The 20,149-nt window shown below is 40.5% G+C and overlaps 1 protein-coding gene across 4 annotated transcripts in view; it reads left to right on the top strand.

Moving 5' to 3' along the window:
• Cen (cerebellar degeneration-related protein 2-like) overlaps positions 1-20,149 on the top strand; it is a 467,429-nt gene that overhangs the window by 408,940 nt on the left and 38,340 nt on the right. For all 4 annotated transcript variants that reach the window (XM_067157215.2, XM_067157217.2, XM_067157218.2 and 1 more), the window contains exons 2-5: positions 11,610-11,722; positions 14,839-15,162; positions 16,783-16,929; positions 18,530-18,627. In XM_067157215.2, the coding sequence (XP_067013316.1) occupies positions 11,610-11,722; positions 14,839-15,162; positions 16,783-16,929; positions 18,530-18,627 (682 nt within the window). The remainder of the gene's footprint in view (positions 1-11,609; positions 11,723-14,838; positions 15,163-16,782; positions 16,930-18,529; positions 18,628-20,149) is intronic.

Genomic DNA, 20,149 nt, shown 5'->3' with positions numbered 1-20,149 from the left:
CCCCTCCTACACATTCTTACTACAAACCATATCAAGAGATCTGTAACCTTTATTTAAAACCTCGTTTATGTGATGTCCATTCTTGGTAAAACTTACAACTTTGCTTTTCATCCAGTTTGCCATCATACCGTTGTCGAGGTCATTTTGCAGTAGCTCACAATCCTGTAACTTATTTATTAATCTATACAGTATAAGATCTGCAAAAAGCCTTATCTGTGATCCTAGAACGTTCTAACACTCCACGTATTGCACGGCAATCTTATTCAACTTTGCAATGTCCCTTAATGGCATGCCTGACTCCAAAGTTACAGATGAACCTCAATATCTCGAACCTCCATTAGTCGAATTTTCAGTATCTTCAATACCCCAGCCGCTTGTCCTATTCTTCACGTGTATTTATTTCTCGATTTCTCGAAGCAAACATTTCCTTCCTTGAAACAAAAAGTACTGTTACTCGAATTCTGTACAACATTAACTGTGGAATACAGCATTTGTAGTTTGCGAGGAACCGTTAACAAGTAAAGAAAGGGTTACAGTGATGCTGGGAGCTAATATGACGGGCACCGAAAAACAAACTTGTAGTGATCGGAAAATCGGCGAAGCCTCGTTGCTTTTCGGGTGTGAATTCATTACCGGTCACGTAAGAAAGTCACCCCGGAGGTCATGGATGACGAGCTACATTTACGAATCTTGGCTGCTTGATTTTGAACCTACATACAGTGTCAGTCGAATATAAATGGCACTGTTTCTCACAGCAATAAATGATGTTGAAAAGTATGTGGAAGAATAGCGGATTAACAGTAAAAAATAGGAGACTAAGGAATTTTTTTTTCCGAAGGTGTTTAAGGAGGTATGTTTCTTGTTTCGCTACTGTATTCATTGTATTCTATCTTATAAAAAGTTACTTAAACAAGGGTCATAAGCGAAGCGATGTCGTAAAATACAAGTTTAATATATTTTTAAATACTGTAAAAAAAATACTGTACTCGGTATAAGCCCGTAGATAAATATGATTAAATTATGCGCTATATATGGCTTAGCTCGTACGCGATCGAAATATCCTTCACCAGCGGTCAGTAACCAAGATACTTGGTCTCTTAAAATATCATTGGTTCGACTCCCAGGAGAGTGTAGGTGGTTCAAGCATGATACATCTTCCGCGTTCTGCTGCCCTGCTCGTCCTCACTTTCCCTAGAGAGGCAACTGGCCAAGATGTTAGAGGAGGCTTGCACCTGCTCGTGGCAGCTGTTACAGTGTGTGGAGCAACAAACTCTATTATGGAACCTCTTCATAAATGTGAAGGTGTAATCACTTCTGCCTCTGGAGCACAAGATCGTGGATTTAAACACGGCATTTTGATAGGCCGGGAAAAGGTCGTACGATATCTGCACGTGCAGACCTCTGCTGACACATTTGGTGTTTACCTGACAAAATTAAGACTCTACCATAGGTCGCCCAAAAGAGTTCTGGCTTGTTTGCCATCTAAACCAAACCAAACCCCATGGCACTATAGCCCTTGAAGGGCCTTGGCCTACCAAGCGACCGCTGCTCAGCCCGAAGGCCTGCAGATTACGAGGTGTCGTGTGGTCAGCGCGACGAATTCTCTCGACCATTATTTTTGGCTTTCTAGACCGGGGACGCTATCTCACAGTCAGTTAGCTCCTCAATTCTAATCACGTAGGCTGAGTGGAGCCCGAACCAGCCCTCAGGTCCAGGTAAAAATTCCTGACCTGGCCAGGAATCGAACCCGGGGCCTCCGGGTAAGAGGCAGGCACGCTGCCCCTACACCAGGGGGCCGGGCTCTTTGCCATCTGGTATAGTAAATGAGAACGTCGAAATTAACAAGCGCACAGAACAACTGATGTCAAACTGAAATGCCTATACTCAGTAGCTGAGATGATGATAATAATAGTAATAATATTGTAGAAATCATACATGTCATCTGGCATACTGAGGAAAATTCCGATGATTGAAAATGTGCATTAATACACCTACTTTACAAGAAAGCGGACGAATCAATCAATCAATCAACACTGATCTGCATTTAGGGCGGTCACCCAGATGGCAGATTCCCCATCTGTCGTTTACCTAATCTTTCTTGAGTTATTTCAAAGAATATGGAAATTTATCAAACATTTCCTTCGTAAATTGTTCCAATCCCTAACTCTTCTCCCTATAAGCGATTATTTTCTCAAATTTGTCCCCTTGTATTGCATCTTTATCTTGATAGTATGGTCTTCCAGATTATTAAAAACACCCCTCAACGTTATTCGTCTACTACTGCCATTCTACGCCATCTCTCCACTGACAACTCGGAAAATACCACTCATGCTCAGTCTTATACCAGATATTTGATAACTCTTCCACCAAGCAACAGGAAATCCGCTGTCCCGTCCACCAAGTAAACTTCATACCAATGGTTCTTAATTTACAGCCTTTATAGACACGTTTCAGCATTTTGGAATGTCTTTGCATTGAAATTATCATCGGTTCTGATACGCTGAAGTTCTAGCTTCACGTAAATATACAGAATGTGGCATAAGTCAGTTAACTGCTGCACATTATTGTAAATTACTGCCGAAGGTCAGGGTAATGAACTAATGGCTGAACCTGTGTGCAGTGAAGGAAATTAGTTTAAAGGGTAGTGGCATGACTGGCTTGTAAGTAACAATGGCTTCATTTTTTGCATCACTGTTAGCGTGAGAAGCTTATATGAACAGAAAATTGTCCACAGAGCAGGGCATGTTTGTTTTACAGAAGTGGTGGCGACTTGATCGAAATTACGGAAGTTTCCGCATACTCGGCCACCAAGCAATTAAGTTATCTGCGCCAGAAATAGTTCTACATGTTTGCTATTCGATATTTCTTCTACCAGTACATTTAGCTTAATTACACGTCCATGGCAGTTACCACGCTACCGAGTGAAATGCATTTAGTAGTAGTAGTTTTCATTCATCCGCTGAAGGGGGAGGCGGGCCTCTTAGACGGTGACGCCGTCTCTCAGGCCGGTATATTTGTTACGGTGAGGAAAAGGTGAGGGGGGGGGGGGGATTGGCGGCCATAGTATATACTAGGAACTGTCCCGGCATTCGCCTTAGTGTAGGGAATGGAAAACCACGGAAAACAATTCTCAGGACAACCAACGGTGAGGACCAGCCCCTCTGTCTCCCGAATACAGAGGCGTAGAGCCACAGTAGAGCCGTGGCCACCCCTCCTCTGCTCGGTTGGCCGGTCAGAGTGCAGAGCTGTCGGACCACTTATGGACCGAGAGCCACTCTGCATCCGTCGACCACATACTTTTTATGGTACAGTTACGGGAAGAGAAGAAATCTTGATTATCAAGCCAGTAACTGACAAGGGTTCAAACTACTGTATTATTATTATTATTATTATTATTATTATTATTATTATTATTATTATTATTATTATTATTGAAAATCCTCGGCTTGTTTCCACTCGTTCGAGTGGGTCAACAATGGAATAAATGCAATCCCGTCTAGCGGCGACGATATAAATTGTGTCGGCTGCCGAAGCCTGTCGCACTCCTCTGGGGCATTGATTAATGACTGGCAGATGAAATTAAATGATATTGGAGAGTGTTACTGGAATGAAAGATGACGGGGAAAAAGTGGTGTACCCGGAGAAAAAACTGTCCCGCCTCCGCTTTGTCAAGCACAAATCTCACATGGAGTGACTGGGATTTGAACCACAGAACCCAGCGGTGAGCGGCCGGCGCGCTACCGCCTGAGCCACGGAGGCTATTAATATTAAGAGCCCGGATGTTTCACAAGTCTTTTTTTTCTTTATATTCTTTCCATGGAAAGTGCAAGTTAAGATTGATTTTATCTACGATGACTAAAATTATGCAATTTTCACGGGTCATGCAAAGTCATATTTTGGCATTTGAACGTTTTTATCATTTTCTGTTATTTTTCATATTATGGTCATATTTCCCGTGAATTTTCGTATTTTTGTCGTTTTTGTCTGTTTTGTTCCATTTTCGCATACCTCCTTACAGTCGTCTCAAAGACGGAATTTTCACATCTCCTAATTGTTGTCTATAATTCCTTACAATTACCTTTCTGGTGTGAAAATGGGAAACCACGGAAAACCATCTTCAGGGATCCCACTGTCGGCAGCCCTGAAGATGGTTTTCGGTGGTTTCCCATTTTCACACCAGGCAAATGCTGGGGCTGTACCTTGATTAAGGCCACGGCCGCTTCCTTCCCATTCCTAGACCTTTCCTGTCCCATCGTCGCCATAAGACCTATCTGTGTCGGTGCGACGTAAAACAAATAGAAAAAAAAAAAAAAGGGCCCAATAACATCCTGCGATGTTGAGCGGTCTTTTGCCAGTTACACGTCAATGTTACATGAAAATAGATTATCTTTCCTGTTTGAAAACTTTAAAATGTATCTTATTTGCTATTGTAAATCTTTCTGATCCCTGATCAAAATGTGACATTTCATTCTGTGCAGAGTCGAGAGTTACCTCTGGATTGAGTAAATATATTCAAAATACCGTATTATAATGAAAATAAATATTTTTACTTATTATTCGATGTGATAGATTTTAAAAGTATATTTTCAATATAATGTTAATTTAAACGGCAGCAAGATTTTGAAGATTTTGAAAATGTTACCAAAAAATTTGTAAGGCATTGTTATATTTTAATATATTTTTAGGTCATAAACATCCAGGTCCTAATTATTAATAATTTGATCTGAACCAAATACAGTAGAGACAATACACGACACTTACGGATTTCGCCTTGCTAAAATGGGAGACAATTCGACGGTGGCGCTCCTAGTGACTTGACCTGAACAAATCGCGCTAAATTCAAATATCAATGGAAATGTATATACGGAAATGGATAAATAAATTACGTCTAGAAAGACAGTGGTATTGAGATATTAACTTCTAAGTTGCTAAAGCAATTCTGGATAAATGAATGAAGAATTATTTAAAAGGTTATTATTCAAAGACTGAAATTAGACATATAAACAAGGTGTGAAATGGACTGCTGTGAAATGGCTTGATCTTTCATTTATGCATTACTTTTTTAGCTTTAGCATACCTGCCTGAAATCTTACGGTTGGATTTGTCTTTTTTCCTCATTTAAAAACAATGTATCATCACATTAAGACATTTGTCAATAAAAATATCGGCACATTCCTTACACATATGATGCAATGAATTAACATTTAATAGCTGGACAATTTTCCTCTTAACATGAAGCCTACTAACAGAAAGAAAATCTATAAAATCCCGGCTTTAATCTGAGAAGAGGGATAAAAGAAAGAAAAGTTGAAAATGTTGTCGATAGTGATGCTTTGAGGAATATTTACGTACAATTAGAGTAAAAATGTAACAAACCCTTGGCTGTATAGTCGAGGATTTTTAAAGTCGCTGGCCTGGAAATGATCTGAACAGATCTTATAATTCTTATACAAGCGTAACGTCCCTTCTTTCTTGTACACTTTATCCAAATCGCTTCTGTGACTTTTCAAAACCCACAGATCACACCTACAACAACACATCGGTATTGAAGGTTAACTGCTGCACTATACAATAAAATATGCGTATTATATTTTAAGCCCGTTAAAACATGGGTCGAGCAGGTCAGAAGATTATGAAGTACTATAAAAATCTCTGTCACTGGAAGAATATATATGCGAACACAATATTACTTACATGTTCTTGTCACGAGGAACCTGAAGAACGAGCGCGCATTTTTCTCTACTTCGTAATTACTGCAGCCAAACACAGCACATACCTTTCCCCTCATGTTGAGAGGAGATATCAAGGAATGACACACGCTACTATTTAATTATGTCAACTCACTGAAAACGCATAAATAACACCAAAAACTTTACACAAAAATACACGTGCTCTTATGACAGAATCAGTACCGTTCAGGTCTATCCGCTAGAGTGAGCTCCAATAGCTGTCCCTCGATATCTCGCTCAGTGTCGTGTATTGTCTGAACATAGCGAGAATGATTCCTACTGGTTAAGTCAGGAATGAACTCGATGGATGAAATTGTGCATACCAATCAACTTCGGTGATGGGGTCATGTGAGGCGAATCGAGGAGGATAGGATATTAAAAGTAGAGGGAGAAAAGACGACTATGGTTAGACTGAGTTTTTAATGATATGAAGTGACCTAAATTTGGCCACTTACAAATTAATACAATCACTACTGATCTGCATTTAGGGCAGTCGCCCAGGTGGCAGATTCACTATCTGTTGTTTTCTTAGCCTTTTCTTAAATGATTTCAAAGAAATTGGAAATTTATTGAACATCTCCCTTGGTAAGTTAGTTGCGTATGGAGGATTGTGAAAGCGAAAATAAGTTCAGAGGTTTGCGAGATGAACGCTAACATGTGTAAGTCTATAATGAAGATAATAATAATAATAATAATAATAATAATAATAATAATAATAATAATAATAATAATAATAATAATAATGTAACAGCACAATCAATGAAAGGCCAGAAATGCACAGTTCACTCCTATCCTACTGTACCTAACGCTCTTTTAAATGACCCCGTGGTTGGTATTCCTCTGACGTCACCCGGTAAACTGTTCCATTCTCGTATGGCAAACACGGAAGATGAGTTATTTGCGCCAGTTCGACGGTGACGATTGACGAGCAGGTTTAATGTTTGAGCCCTTGTGTCTCTGTTATCAACATTTGAGAAGTAATGGAAACACGAAGAAAGGTAAGATGGGGAAGATGTAGTAAGAATTCGGGGGAGGAGAGACAAAGTATGATGGTTACAGCGAACATGAAGTCGCGACCACTCTAGAGCTAGGAAAGAGAATGACACGTGGTCATATTTGCTAAAATTGCATATATTATATCTCACATACATTTTGCATTTTGAGCGCCCTGTAGCTTTAGGGACAATTGTGACCTCACATCATTGAAAACATCCAAACCAAACCAAACCAAACCCCATGGCACTACAGCCCTCGAAGGGCCTTGGCCTACCAAGCGACCGCTGCTCAGTCCGATGGCCTGCAGATTACGAGGTGTCGTGTGGTCAGCACGACGAATCTCCTCGGCCGTTATTCTTGGCTTTCTAGACCGGGGCCGCTATCCCACCGTCAGATAGCTCCTCAATTCTATTCACGTAGGCTGAGTGGACCTCGAACCAGCCCTCAGGTCCAGGTAAAATCCCTGACCTGACCGGGAACCGAACCCGGGGTCTCCAGGTAAGAGGCAGGCACGCTACCCCTACACCACGGGGCCGGCATTGAAAACATCACAATAGTCAAAATGTGACTTCATTAAATTCTATTGGAAATAAATGTTTGTATAAGGCATGTAGGGTGCAAAAACTTTTGGCAGGTTTGAAAGAAATGTGTAAACCAGGCCGTGCATTACTCCATGATAACGCCTAGGTACTTCAAAGGCTAAAGGAAGAAACCCTGGAGGAAAAAAGAAAAAGACAAGCCTACTGTCTTCAAGGAGAAAGTTCATCCCTTTGGCCTACATGTCATGGTGCGAAATTCAAAGAAATGAAATTAATGATATTTAATTTGTATTTATCAACTATGAGTGACATTAGATATGTTTATGTTGAGAAGTCTGCATCTTGACGATAACCTTTGCTAAGAACCAAGGTCTAAGAACGTTACTCCGAAACACCGCGTTGGCACACAGCCCGTTCTTGTCCTAGAAATTGCTGAGTAATCATCATCAATAACGTGTCCTTGCGTCATTAGCAGCGTGCAGAGACTACAAGAACCCGAACGCATACATTAGATGCATAGTGAGGGCTCCTACAATTCCATGCATTCCGAACTGAACAGATCCATTATCTTCCTAAATTATTCACATTTTGTAAAGAGCTTACTCCTGCGGGAGGATTTAACGCGGGAAAATAAAATTAAGCTCCCCATTATAGAACGAAAAATATTTCTGAGATGTAATACAGGGTGTCTGTACTAGAGGTTTGTATATTTTAATGCCCATGGGGTGCATTACCTCTGATCTTAGAGGACCGAATTAAGAAGGACAAGCCCACGTACATGGTGTTCCTGAATCTAGAAAAGGGATTCGATATGTTGATTGGACGAAGCTATTAGAGTTTCTGAAGGCGATCGGGATCAGATACCGAAACAGAATCATCTACAATCTGTATAAAAATCAGTCTGCAGCGATAAGAATCGAGAGCTTTTAAAAAAGGCAACAATCCAAAAAGGAGTGTAACAAGGCTTCAGTTTGTCCCCTCCCCTTTCCGTGTTTATATAGAACAGGTGGTAAAGAAAATCAAAGAGGAATTTGAAAAGGGAATCACAATCCAAGGAGAGAAAATTCTGAGGCTGCAGAAGTTCTGGAGAAGTTGCTAAATAGTATGGACCGAGTCTTGGGGGAAGGAGTGCAAGAAAATAAGTCCAAACCAAAAGTAACGGAGTGCAGTCGAACGAAGTCAGGTGATGCAGGAAATATTAGCTTAGGAAATGAAGTCTTGAAGGAAGTAGATGTATATTGTTACTTGGGTAGTAAGGTAACTAACGATGTCAAAAGTAAGGAACATATAAAATGCAGACTATTTAGCACAAGCAAGCAGGACTTTTCTTAAGAAAAGAAATGCGCTCACTTCGAATGTTGATACAGGAATTAGGTGTTTTTGAAGACTTTTGTCTGGAGAGTGGCATTGTATGGAAGTGGAACAATGTCGATAACTAGCTCAGACAGAAAGAGAATATAAACTTTTCAAATGTGGTCTTACAGAAGAATGCTGAAGGTGAGACGGGTTGATCGAATTACAAGTGAAGAGATGCTGAATCGAACTGGTGAGAGATCAATTTGGCTAAATTTGACGAGAAGAAGATAGGACGTATCTTGAAACACCCAGGAATTGTTCAGTTGATCTTTGAAGGAAGTGTAGGCAGTAAGAACGGTAAGGGTCGACCAAGGTATGAATATGACAAACAGATTAGAGCAGATGTAGGATATAGTAGTTAGGTAGAAATGAAAAGGTTAGCATAGGATAGTGGCATAGAGAACTGCAAAAACTCAATTTTTTTCATGTCACTGCACTTCAATGTAAACATCATATCAGTCGCTATTCAAGCTTTTGATTGAGCGATCCACCTTTAAATTCTAATAGTTTGTTTTTATTGCCCTGTTGTGCACTGTACTTTAAACATTTTGTTTCATGCGTAATGTCGTACACTAAACAAATAAAATACCAACTCCAGGAAGACGCAAGTAAGGCAGGCCTACGGATCTCGTTCGAGAAGACACAATGCATGACCAACATCGAAATAGCACCCAGATGGATGACAATTGAGAGAGAAGGGATTCAGAAAGTGTAGTAGTAGTAGCCGCAGCAGCCTACAAATATGCGCTGGATAGTTCTCACTGTAAAATGTTATTTTCTTTGTATAAATGACCTATAACCCGTGCACGTGGTATATGTAAACGAAGTGTCTTCCAAACAAAGATTCAAACAAAGATCAACAATTCACTATCTAAGAAAACGTGAAAATTTAAGTATTTTTGTGCACGTGCAGTAGCATTTATTTCATGTCGAGTAGGCATAACCGGTGCGCCTTCATGGTGGATGCTTCCGTATGAATATTTCCGGAAGTTAATTACCGCGTTGCTGCTGGGAATAGATGTGTAGTTAAGACTACGGAAGTCGTATCTCTGACCGTGAGAACAGCACTTACGCTGTAGATAAATGATCGTGAACTTGAAGTCCCAAGACATCTCTCTCCCCTGCTTTCAACGTCTCTGCAAAGGTTTTAATGTAGAACGAAACTTGTATCCCGAGGATCACTGACAGTACAAACGTCTTTGTATAGAAGGGACTACGATGGCAAACCAAGAATGAGTGAATATATTCTTTGAATCGCGCCATATTCCTGAGTATGAAACAAGCTTTGGAACAGTCGTTTCGCAGTTTTCCACGAAATCTTAAGACGAAGACTTTTACGACCAGTAAATGACATAACATTCCCCAAAATTATATATTATTAGGTAGTGTAACACAATGTGCTGACGCGTTTCGAACCTGCAAACAGGATCGTCTTCAGAGCAATCACATTTTAGTTGAATCTGTCACTCCGTAGTAACTATACTCAAGATAGAAACTGTTAGAAATATAGTTAATTCCAGATCCTGCAGAGTTGAGGAAAACGATGTTGACGGTTTAACTACAGGGTCTGTCTTATAAACTGAGACCGAATGGACTGTGTTTGTACTCTGCGCTGCGGCAGCTGCCTCAGCCGAACTTTTGTCGCGTACGGCCGCCCTGCTTAAAGCGTGTGTACAGTCTTACATGAAATCTTACCTTATAACAGATGCTGGAAATGTCTTCCTTCCTGGGTTATACAGGCACTGTATCTGCTGTCGCTAGTGAGTTCTGTCACTGTAATGTTTCTGGTTTCGGTTCTAATGTTTTCTTTCTGTTTCTACAATGTGTCAAGATTTATTCGATACACTTTTTCTTTCAGTTCACCCCACAAGTAAAAATCACACAGATCTGGAGAATGACGCGGAAATAGACCAGCACTGATCACTCTGTCTGTAAACACTTCCGAGGTTGTAAGAAGGGAATCTTCTGCTGTATGAGCAGGGGCTGAATCTTCAAACCACCCTCGAGATTTTTCTTCTTTCGTTAACTTATAGAAGAACGGCGCCAAAATGCCATCTTGGTACCTCTCTGCATTTATTGTAGTCTCGAAAAAAATAGGTCCAATTATTCGTCTTGCTCTAACAGCGCACCAAACACCAATCTCCCTATCATAATGAATTCATAAACACCATTAGGATTTTCTGCACGCCAATAGCGAGAATTACGACTGTTCACACGACCATTAAGATGAAACCAGAACTTTTACATATGAAAATACGGTGTTGCAATAAATCTCACCATTGTAACAGCTGAGATTGACTGGCAACTGATGCTTGCGAGGTCGAACCCGTGCAGGCTGCTTGAAATGTCAAGATCTATTCGCGCGCCTTTACGCATCGCAGAGTAAAATTGCCGCTTGGACGGTCTTAGTTTATATGAGACAGTATCGATGATGATGATGATGATGATGATGCTTGTTGTTTTAAGGAGCCTAACATCGAAGGTCATCGGCCCCAGTATCGTTATGTATACCCCAACTGTCAAGTCACACATACATTCATTCTTCACTCACATACATCATTTTCAAATGTAAATGCACTAACTAATTCTTTCGCCAAAAGATCCGCCACTTTTAATACTGTACAAAACCATCAGTAGATACATTTGACTAAAAAGTGGATCCACCCCTTTTTTTGCACCGGACCTTCGACTGTCAGAAGTTTGCCCAGGGCATCACAATGCCTACTTATGACTCTGCAGGTAGTAAAATAAGAGAACATTTCGGTTACACGTTTATGTCTTTTCATTGTTAAATATTTATTCCACTTAGTGTTTTCATGAAAACCGTTTTTTTTTTTTTTTTTTGTAATAGTGTGTGCTAGATTGGCAATATGTTTGTCTAATATATCTGCTACGTATGAAAACAATTTCATAGCATTGTAATAAATGTTCCAAGTCGAAACATTTGAGCTTGCAACTTATATTTTGTGCGTTTCTTTTTCTGTTTCAGACCTGCAATTAGCAGCGGAATTAGGGAAGACTCTTCTAGAGCGGAATAAAGAGTTAGAAAACTGCCTCAAGCAACATCAAAATGTCATCGAGGACCAAACGCAAGAAATTGAGGTGTGTATGTCCTTCAAGAAACTGGAGTAACAGGTTGAACTAATTGGTTAGGAGTAGTGTTTTGCATAGTTTCTTTCAACAGCGAGAAAGTGAAATAGTCTTCCAGTCATTCCAACACAATCTGTAATGTGAAAGAAAATTACAAACCTGAAACAGTGACGTTATTAAAATGGTGGTGGTGATTATTGTTTTAAGAGGGAGTACAGAAAGGCAACCATCCTCTATTGACATTAATCAGAGCGGGGGAAGATGGAAGGGTCCCGACACTTGAAAAATGAAGGTATCTGCCAAAGAAAGAAAAGGGCCACGAAGGGCGTGAAAATGAAGGACTCTAGGCCTCGCTACCTAATACCGTCGGGGTCGTAAAAGAACAAGGATAAAATAGATGAAAACGAGAAGCGTGACACAAGTAAGCGGAAGAAATGCCACAATTCAGCTAAGGGCCTCGTAGTCGTCAACTCACGCTCCCAAGTTAAGAGCCCCTCTTACGACAGTAAGGGGATACCCTGGATGTTATTCTACCGCCCCCACTCACAGGGGGTGATGTTATTAAATACAGAATGAAATATTTGGTCTAATCAAAGAAACGTCATATTCCTCAAATCAATTTAGCTTTTAATTCGTGTACATAGAATTTAAGTAGTCACTGTTTACCGCCGTATCTGTTCTATGACGTATTATATACGGGCCTAGTATGGATTCATCATGATTATTTATTGTTTATCATATTGGTTCATATGTTTCTTTGATGCGCAGTGATAGCTTTACGTATTACGTACTTTTTCAAACTTATCTTTTTGTTAGCTATTTATTTTAATGATTGCATTTCTTGATTGTAATTTACTTACGTAGTTAAGTATAAGCGAGATCGACGAGCCCTAACTTCGTCACTGCTTAAGAAATAAATAAATAAATAAATAAATAAATAAATAAATAAATAAATAAATAAATAAATAAATAAATAAATACCTATTAAAGACAGTTATAGGGGGGCCTTCTCTCTGCAAACTTCATTTTTGCATTTTTGGGGGATACTCATCCTGGTTCAGGTACTCAAGACGACACAAGTGATGTATTTTTTTATTTGGAAGTGTCCCATGTTTACTTTTTGTACCTCTTAGTACAAGCCTCACCTCGCCCCCTCTACTGGTGGGAGTAGTAGAATACATCTACGGTAACCCCTGCCTGTCATAAGAGGCGGCTGATTGAATTAGCCCCTCTCTTTCTTATTTTCTCCCATCTTAACGACTTTAATTAAGAGAGAGACTATTTCTAACTCGCTCTTCATTTCACACCATAATGTCGTGCATTGGTTTATTTTTTATTTCTCTGGAAGCAGTCATAGAAGCCGTGACGACTGAGCAGAGTCAGGTGTTTGGTAAATGCGGAAACATTACGGAAGAAAATAATACTTTTGCGATCTAGAGCTACAGGCCAGATTTTCTGCTTGCAAGTGTACATAGCTGATGATTAATGCAGTATTTTCCCTAATCTTCGTCTTGTACTGCCTTCTCCATTACTGGCCACAATCACTGTGAAGTCTGCGCGATGTTCAGTTGTCCACATCGGTCTACTCGAATCTGTCCCGTTAGTTCCTCAGGTTCTCTCCGACCGCGACCTTTAAACCGCATGATCAACTTCAGTAGGTTGTACTTACAATTCGTCGTCATTCATAACATTCCCAAGGTAGGCTGCATTTCCTCTCTTGATTGTACACATCAACACCCTTCTCATGCGTCATGCAGGACAGCTTTGGAGACGTGGTCAGTCCAACACATCCTTCGGAAAACCCACATCTCGAAGGAATTTTTCAGGATGTCCATGTTTCAGCGCCACACAGAAACACTGAATACGCATAGCATTGACGAAGTTGTGACGTGTCTTCAAGCTGAGGCTTCTGTCACAATAGATTCCTCATTTTGAGAATGCTAGCATGAACCATTTCTATTCGTACACGGATCTCTGAATATGTTCAGTCAGCACTGATCTGCATTTAGGGCAGTCACCCAGGCGGCAAATTCCGTATCTGTTGTTTACATAGTCTTTTCTTAAATGATTGTAAAGAATACGGAAATTTATCGCACATCTCCCTTAGTAAATCATTCCAGTCCCTAACTTCTCTTCCAATATTTGCTCCATTTGTCGTGTTTGTTCATAAGAATGCACATGTTAAGAGTTCTAGTAATGGCCATCGCCTTTGTCTTGTTGGTGTTAATTTTGAGTCCAATAATAACCAGTAATTCTAGAGCTGGTGAAGTGCTGAGAGAATGCCTATTTGTACTTGGTATTTACGAAAAACTTACTCCAGAAAGTGATTTCTTTTATCAGTTCTTGCTTATCACTGAAGTTACCGTAGTTTCCCCTTTAGCCTATCAGTCGTTGGTAGTTCCAGTATTAACCTACTTTCTGTGCTAACATACACAAGAGTTGTGAGGTTGGTCACAAAAATATACTATGCATGGAATAAAATCTTCATGCCAGGGTAAACGATTTCATTATGGTTATTAGGGCTTGAATGTTTAAATGATCGTACTTCGTCGTCTTTCTCTGGCGCTTTTCCCAGATTCTAGTGGGGTCACTGGAGTTTTATTGTAAAAGAGAAATGCAGTTCATTGCTCATATCTTGTGTTAGGTTTCCGAGGCCTAAGAAGTCTTTCATTTTCACCCTAATTCTTTGAAATGTCAGACCTCTTCCAGTTTCCTTCTGATTAGTGTAAAAGGTCTTATGCCGACGTTGGGATAGGCAAGTGCTAGGAGTGAGAAGGAAGTGGCCGTAATTAAGGTACAGCCCCAGCATATGCCTGCCGACAGTCGGGTTCGATCCTACTATCTCCCGGATGCAAGCTCATAGCTGCGCACCCCTAGCCGCATGACAATCACGCTCGGTAGGTGTTAATAGACGATGGTTGCCAAAACACAATCACCTATGTATTAAAACAAGTCAACAACCAGAGACCTGGTCAGGAATCTAATTTTACCACTAAAACCCCTTTCTTCAAAATAAATATTTGCCGGAAAACCGCTAACTGGTTCCATCGGCTTTGATTACCGAAAAGATACGTGGTGAACAACCATTATGTTCATAAGTATTAATAGGAATATTCTGGTGATTTCAGTACCTGACAAAGCAGACTGCAGCCCTCCGGGAAGTGAATGACTCTCGACTACGAATCTATGAACAACTGGAGGTGAGTATCCAGGAGTTGGAACGGACGAACCAGCGGCTGGCCCTCGACAATGGGGCAGACAAGAAGCACATCAAGAGCTTGTGTATGAGCATAGAAACTTTGGAAGCTCGATGTGAGGAACTACAGAGGGCGCTCGATGAAGTCAATGCGCAGAAAGAGGTCCACAAACAGCTGGCGCAGCTTCGGGAGACGGCGGGAAGCCAACCTTCCTCGCCGACCAGTGCCACCGAAACTAGCGACAAAACTGTGCAGGTGAGTTCCGTTCCATGGATCAGAACCTTGATCCTCCTATTGCAGTCTTCAGTCATTGTTGCTTCTAATTTCCGTTCACGGAATCTGTGAAGTAGCCTTCTGTGCAAGCAGTCCGAATGGGAGAGTGACCATCACTCTGACACTGGCTGGGAAGGGTAAAAGAAGCATACGTGGTCAGGCTCCGTCCTCTCGCACATGACGTCATGCGTCACTTCACACATTCCGTGAACAGAGTTTAGGTCTTATCGTTTATTATAAAACACATGTTATAAACAATGTTGCTTGCCCTGTGAGGAAGTAATGTCACATTTTCTCAATCTTACTGCTCTTTGATCGAAAGGAAATCTATGCATATTATAAAGTTAGCTTCTACCCGCGACTTCGTTCATGCAGTAATCGTTTCTAGCATTACAAAAAAAAAAAAAAAAAAAAAAAAAAAAAAAATCAAACACGTGGATAGGATGCAAATGTATGTAGGCTGATTGAAAAATTTCAAGTCCAGTTTTTGAATTCCAAATCAGAAGATTCTGCAGGCTTTGTTCTTTTTCAAAGTACTGTCCTTCACATACAATATTTTTTTTACAGTGTTGTTTACTTTTCAAACACATGAAATAGTCCATTTTATGACGTCCGCGGATGTGGCTTGTCGCACTGTATCATCTGAAGGAAATTTCTTGCCAGGTAATTTGTTGTTTCAGGTTTGGAAATGCCCAGAAATTGTATGGTGCTAAGTCCAGCGAGTACGGAGGATATTCTAGTGGTGTCCCACCAACGTCTGCCAGGGCCTGCATTGGCTACATGGGGGAGGTATTCTGGAGTAAGAAGCTCTGTCTCTTGAGTAATTCCAGTCTCCCCCCCCCTCCCCCTCTTGGTTCCATGTTAATGGTCTCTCAAAACGTTTGCATAATAGCATTTATAGAAATTCCCTTCAGATGATGCAGTAATTAAATAATAATTCCCTGTAGTAAAACTTAACAGTATATCAGATGTTTTCTTTCTGGTTATGTATAAGAATATCTGAATTTAATTTTTCTTATTTGTTCATGTCTTCACATATTTGTAACATGTTCACGGCTGAGTTCTTTATTACTTTTACATTGTTACAGTCTTCCTTGTTGTTGTGGTAGACAACGAGAAAGATATGTCATTTTCAGTGCCTTACCTACTATTTTTTCTTGTAGCACTGGTGGACCTTGAAAGATGACAGGAAAGCTAGACATGTATCACAAGTGGTACACATGCAATCTGCCTTCTTTTCTCATCAAGGCTAACTCTCATAATCATGTATGTCTCTTATTAATGCTCCAGGTGTGACCATTATTCACACTGCACTCTGCGACTTCTCCTGGAGTGATGCAACAAGAATATAATATCCTGCTAAATTTGCTTAGAAGGCAGAGTGATACAAATCAGTATGAAAGTGTGTATCACCAATGATACGCAGTTGCAAAAGAAAATATGTTTGATTCTTTTTCCCTTGTTTGTATCTCCCCAGTTCCTCTTTTTTCTGTCTCATTTCTGTGTTCCTAGAAGAAAATGCTTACTTACACAATGAAAATAATAATTGTTTTTTCCTTCGTCTACCATTCATTTGTTTTTTAAATTTATTTTTTTCTGTAGCATGTCGCTGAAATTCAAATTGGCACTGGCTCTGAATCGGACGAGACTTTCAAGCTTCTGGTGCAGATCCAAGACATGCGAAGCCAGCGAACAAAGGACAAGCACAAAGTGGCAGAACTTGAGGAACAACTGGCAAAGCTCTTGCAGGTAACCAGGACTGTTCATGTTGTTTTAGACCTTGTGAAGACCAGAGTTGTGATAGACTCTTGAAATGTCAGGCTGTAGCGAACAAATGTGACCGGGCGAGTTGGCCGTGCGCGTAGAGGCGCGCGGCTGTGAGCTTGCATCCGGGAGATAGTAGGTTCGAATCCCACTATCGGCAGTCCTGAAGATGGTTTTCCGTGGTTTCCCATTTTCACACCAGGCAAATGCTGGGGCTGTACCTTAATTAAGGCCACGGCCGCTTCCTTCCAACTCCTAGGCCTTTCCTATCCCATCGTCGCCATAAGATCTATCTGTGTCGGTGCGACATAAAGCCCCTAGGAAAACAAAAAACAAATGTGAAATACTAAAAGATAATTTCTAGACTGAAAGCGTGGGGCTGTGGGACATACAGAGGGAGTGCAAGGCTCAGGGCTCCAAGAAGCAAGAACAACATAGCCCAGCTACGGATGGCGAGTGGAGCAGTTTATAAAAGTTTTAAGTATCTGCTTGCCGAGCTCGATAGCTGCAGTCGCTTAAGTGCGGCCGGTATCCAGTACAATATAGATGTTGATTCCCATAGGGATCCTGAAATATTTGTCCCGAATGAGTAAATTTATAATACCAATATAAATGGTTCGTTATTGGACGTTATAAATTTTCCAGCTAACTCATTTCTGGTTGCCAGCGTTTTGCCCCCGTATGCTAGGCTGGACTTATCAGTTGGTAAATAGCACACCCACCAAGACGCATGGCTAGTGCATACCGTGGAGGCCACTGCGTAGGCTGTTTGGAGGCCCCGGCAGTACCAATGCACTATGAGAGACTGTCTTATGAGACAACTTAGCACACTGGGGCAAAACGCTGGCAATGAGGAATGAGTTAGCTGGAAAATTTATAATGTCCAATAATGGACCATTTATATTGGTATTATCAGTATCCAGTATTCGGGAGATAGTGGGTTCAAACCTCACTGTCGGCAGCCCTGAAGATGGTTTTCAGTGGTTTCCCATTTTTACATCAGGCAAATGCTGGGGCTGTACCTTAAGGCCATGGACGATTCCTTCCCACTCCTAGCCCTTCCTGTCCCATTGTTGACATAAGACCTATCTGTGTCTCTGCGACGTAAAGTAACTTGTAAAAAATTTTTAAAAAATTCTGGTTGGTACTGAATAAGGTGGAACCAGAATAATTTCCTTTCGAGGTTAATTGTATAACTGAATGTAGTGCTTGACTGGAAACAAATTTCTGGTAGAAAACTATCCACCCACGATATAATTTCCACCTAATTTTCCCACATAAATACAATATGGAGTTAAACTTGTACAGTTTATTTTTCTATGTCATTATTTTTGGTCTTATTATTTGGCCAAAACTCCCTCCATTTTGAGGTAAGATTCAGAAATCTGTCCCCAAGATCCTACATAATACAAGGATACTCAAAAGTCCTTAAGAGTTGGAAACACCAGTTACAGCTAAACTAATCACAGTAAAAGCCCTCAAGTGGATCTCGATGCAAATAGAGGATTGTAGAAGTATTGGGCTTGAGTATTTGACTTGCAGAATAGTAAGCATTTTATTGATATCACTTTGTCTTCATTTCTAGGAGAACCTTTCCTTAGAAGAACGACTGAACCTCATGCAGCAGAAGGAAGAGGACATGAAGAGCCTGCAGGAAGAAATAATGACCTTAGAGGAAGTCAGGTGAGACACTTCCAAGGAGTATTTAATTTAATTTATTTCATCTAGCACTGTTCCGAGCCACTGCTCACTTCTGTTTGTATTATAAGCCTCTCCATTGATTCCACCAGTTCTCCATTGATGCTCTGGTCATACCTTCTCAACAGTTTTCTGTCCCTCGGTTTTCTCAAACTTCCATCTCTAACTTAATCACCATCTTTTTTTGGTATTCTTTTCTCCTCTATCTTCTTTACATGTCCAAACCATTCTAGTTTATTCCATCAGTTCTCTCATCTAAGCTTTCTATTCCTAATTCTTTTATAATATCTTTGTTTCTCACTCTATCTTTCCTTTCATACTTTTTTAGGTATTTTCATTTGCTGTCTTGAATTCTACCCTTCTCCCTACTTCTTTCCCCCATGGCTCAGGTGGCAGTGTGCTGGCCTCTCACTGTTGGATTCCATGATTCAAATTCCGGTCACTCCATCTAAGAGTTGTGCTGGAAAAAGCAGAGGCGGGTACTCCTGTTTTCCCTGTCATCTTTCATCCCAGCAACACAATATCATTTAATTTCATTTCATCTGTCATTCATTGATCATTGCCCCAGAGGGCAACAGGCTTTGTCAGCCAGCACAATACCTATCTTCGCCCCTAGATGGGGGCTTCATTCATTCCATCACTGACCTGGTCAAATGACTGGAAACAGGCTGTGGATTTTATTTTTTCCCCCTACTTGTCATTGTCGAGGTATCGGCTGCATAATACATTGTGTAGATTCTCTTTACGCTTCCTTAGTACTTCCTTATTCCAGACAAGGTTTCTTGCACTCTGGTAGAATACATTGCCCTGTTCTTGCTAATCTCCATGTCCAGCCTTGTATTCTTCATTAATTCACTTCCTAGGTATTTGAAACTGTCAACAGTTTCAAGGTTTAGATCAGCAGTTTTCACAATGTTTTTGTCTTTCTCCTGTTGATATCGCCATGGTCTTGCTTTTCTCTGTGCTGATTTTTATACCATAGTTTTCAATTTTCTCGTTTATTGCTTCAGGTTTTTCTTGTACTACTTTGCTCTTTGTTCTGCAGACCATAGTATTTTTTGCAAATAACAACTCCCATATGCTTCTTTTGTCTCCCTTAAAATTTCATCCATGACCATTAGAAACAAGAGGTGACAGCACACTCCTCTCTTAGTCCATTACTTGGAGTCTGTATGCTGCTGACACGGTTTTTGTATGTTGCTTGCACCATTTCTACAGTTTGTACCCTGTCTCTTTTTGAGCATGAATTCCCTAAGCTTCTCCCCAGGAACACTTCTTAGATCTATGAATGTCCAGACCAGACCCTTCCACATTAAGTGCCTCATGTTGTAATATGTAGGTCGAGTCATAAGTCATGGCAACATTTTTTTTTTTTTTTCTCGCAAACAGGAGACAACACGGAAAATCTAAGATATGCATTTGGAAACGTACGGTATGTACTTGTGTATGATGCCACTAGATGGTCTGTAACCAGTGGAGACCTGTACTTTGTACGTAGTCTTGTGTA

Source organism: Anabrus simplex, chromosome 13, assembly GCF_040414725.1.
Source record: "Anabrus simplex isolate iqAnaSimp1 chromosome 13, ASM4041472v1, whole genome shotgun sequence".
Taxonomy (NCBI): domain Eukaryota; kingdom Metazoa; phylum Arthropoda; class Insecta; order Orthoptera; family Tettigoniidae; genus Anabrus; species Anabrus simplex.
The sequence above is the reverse complement of the archived record's forward strand: the minus strand, read 5'-3'. Positions and strand labels throughout refer to the sequence as shown.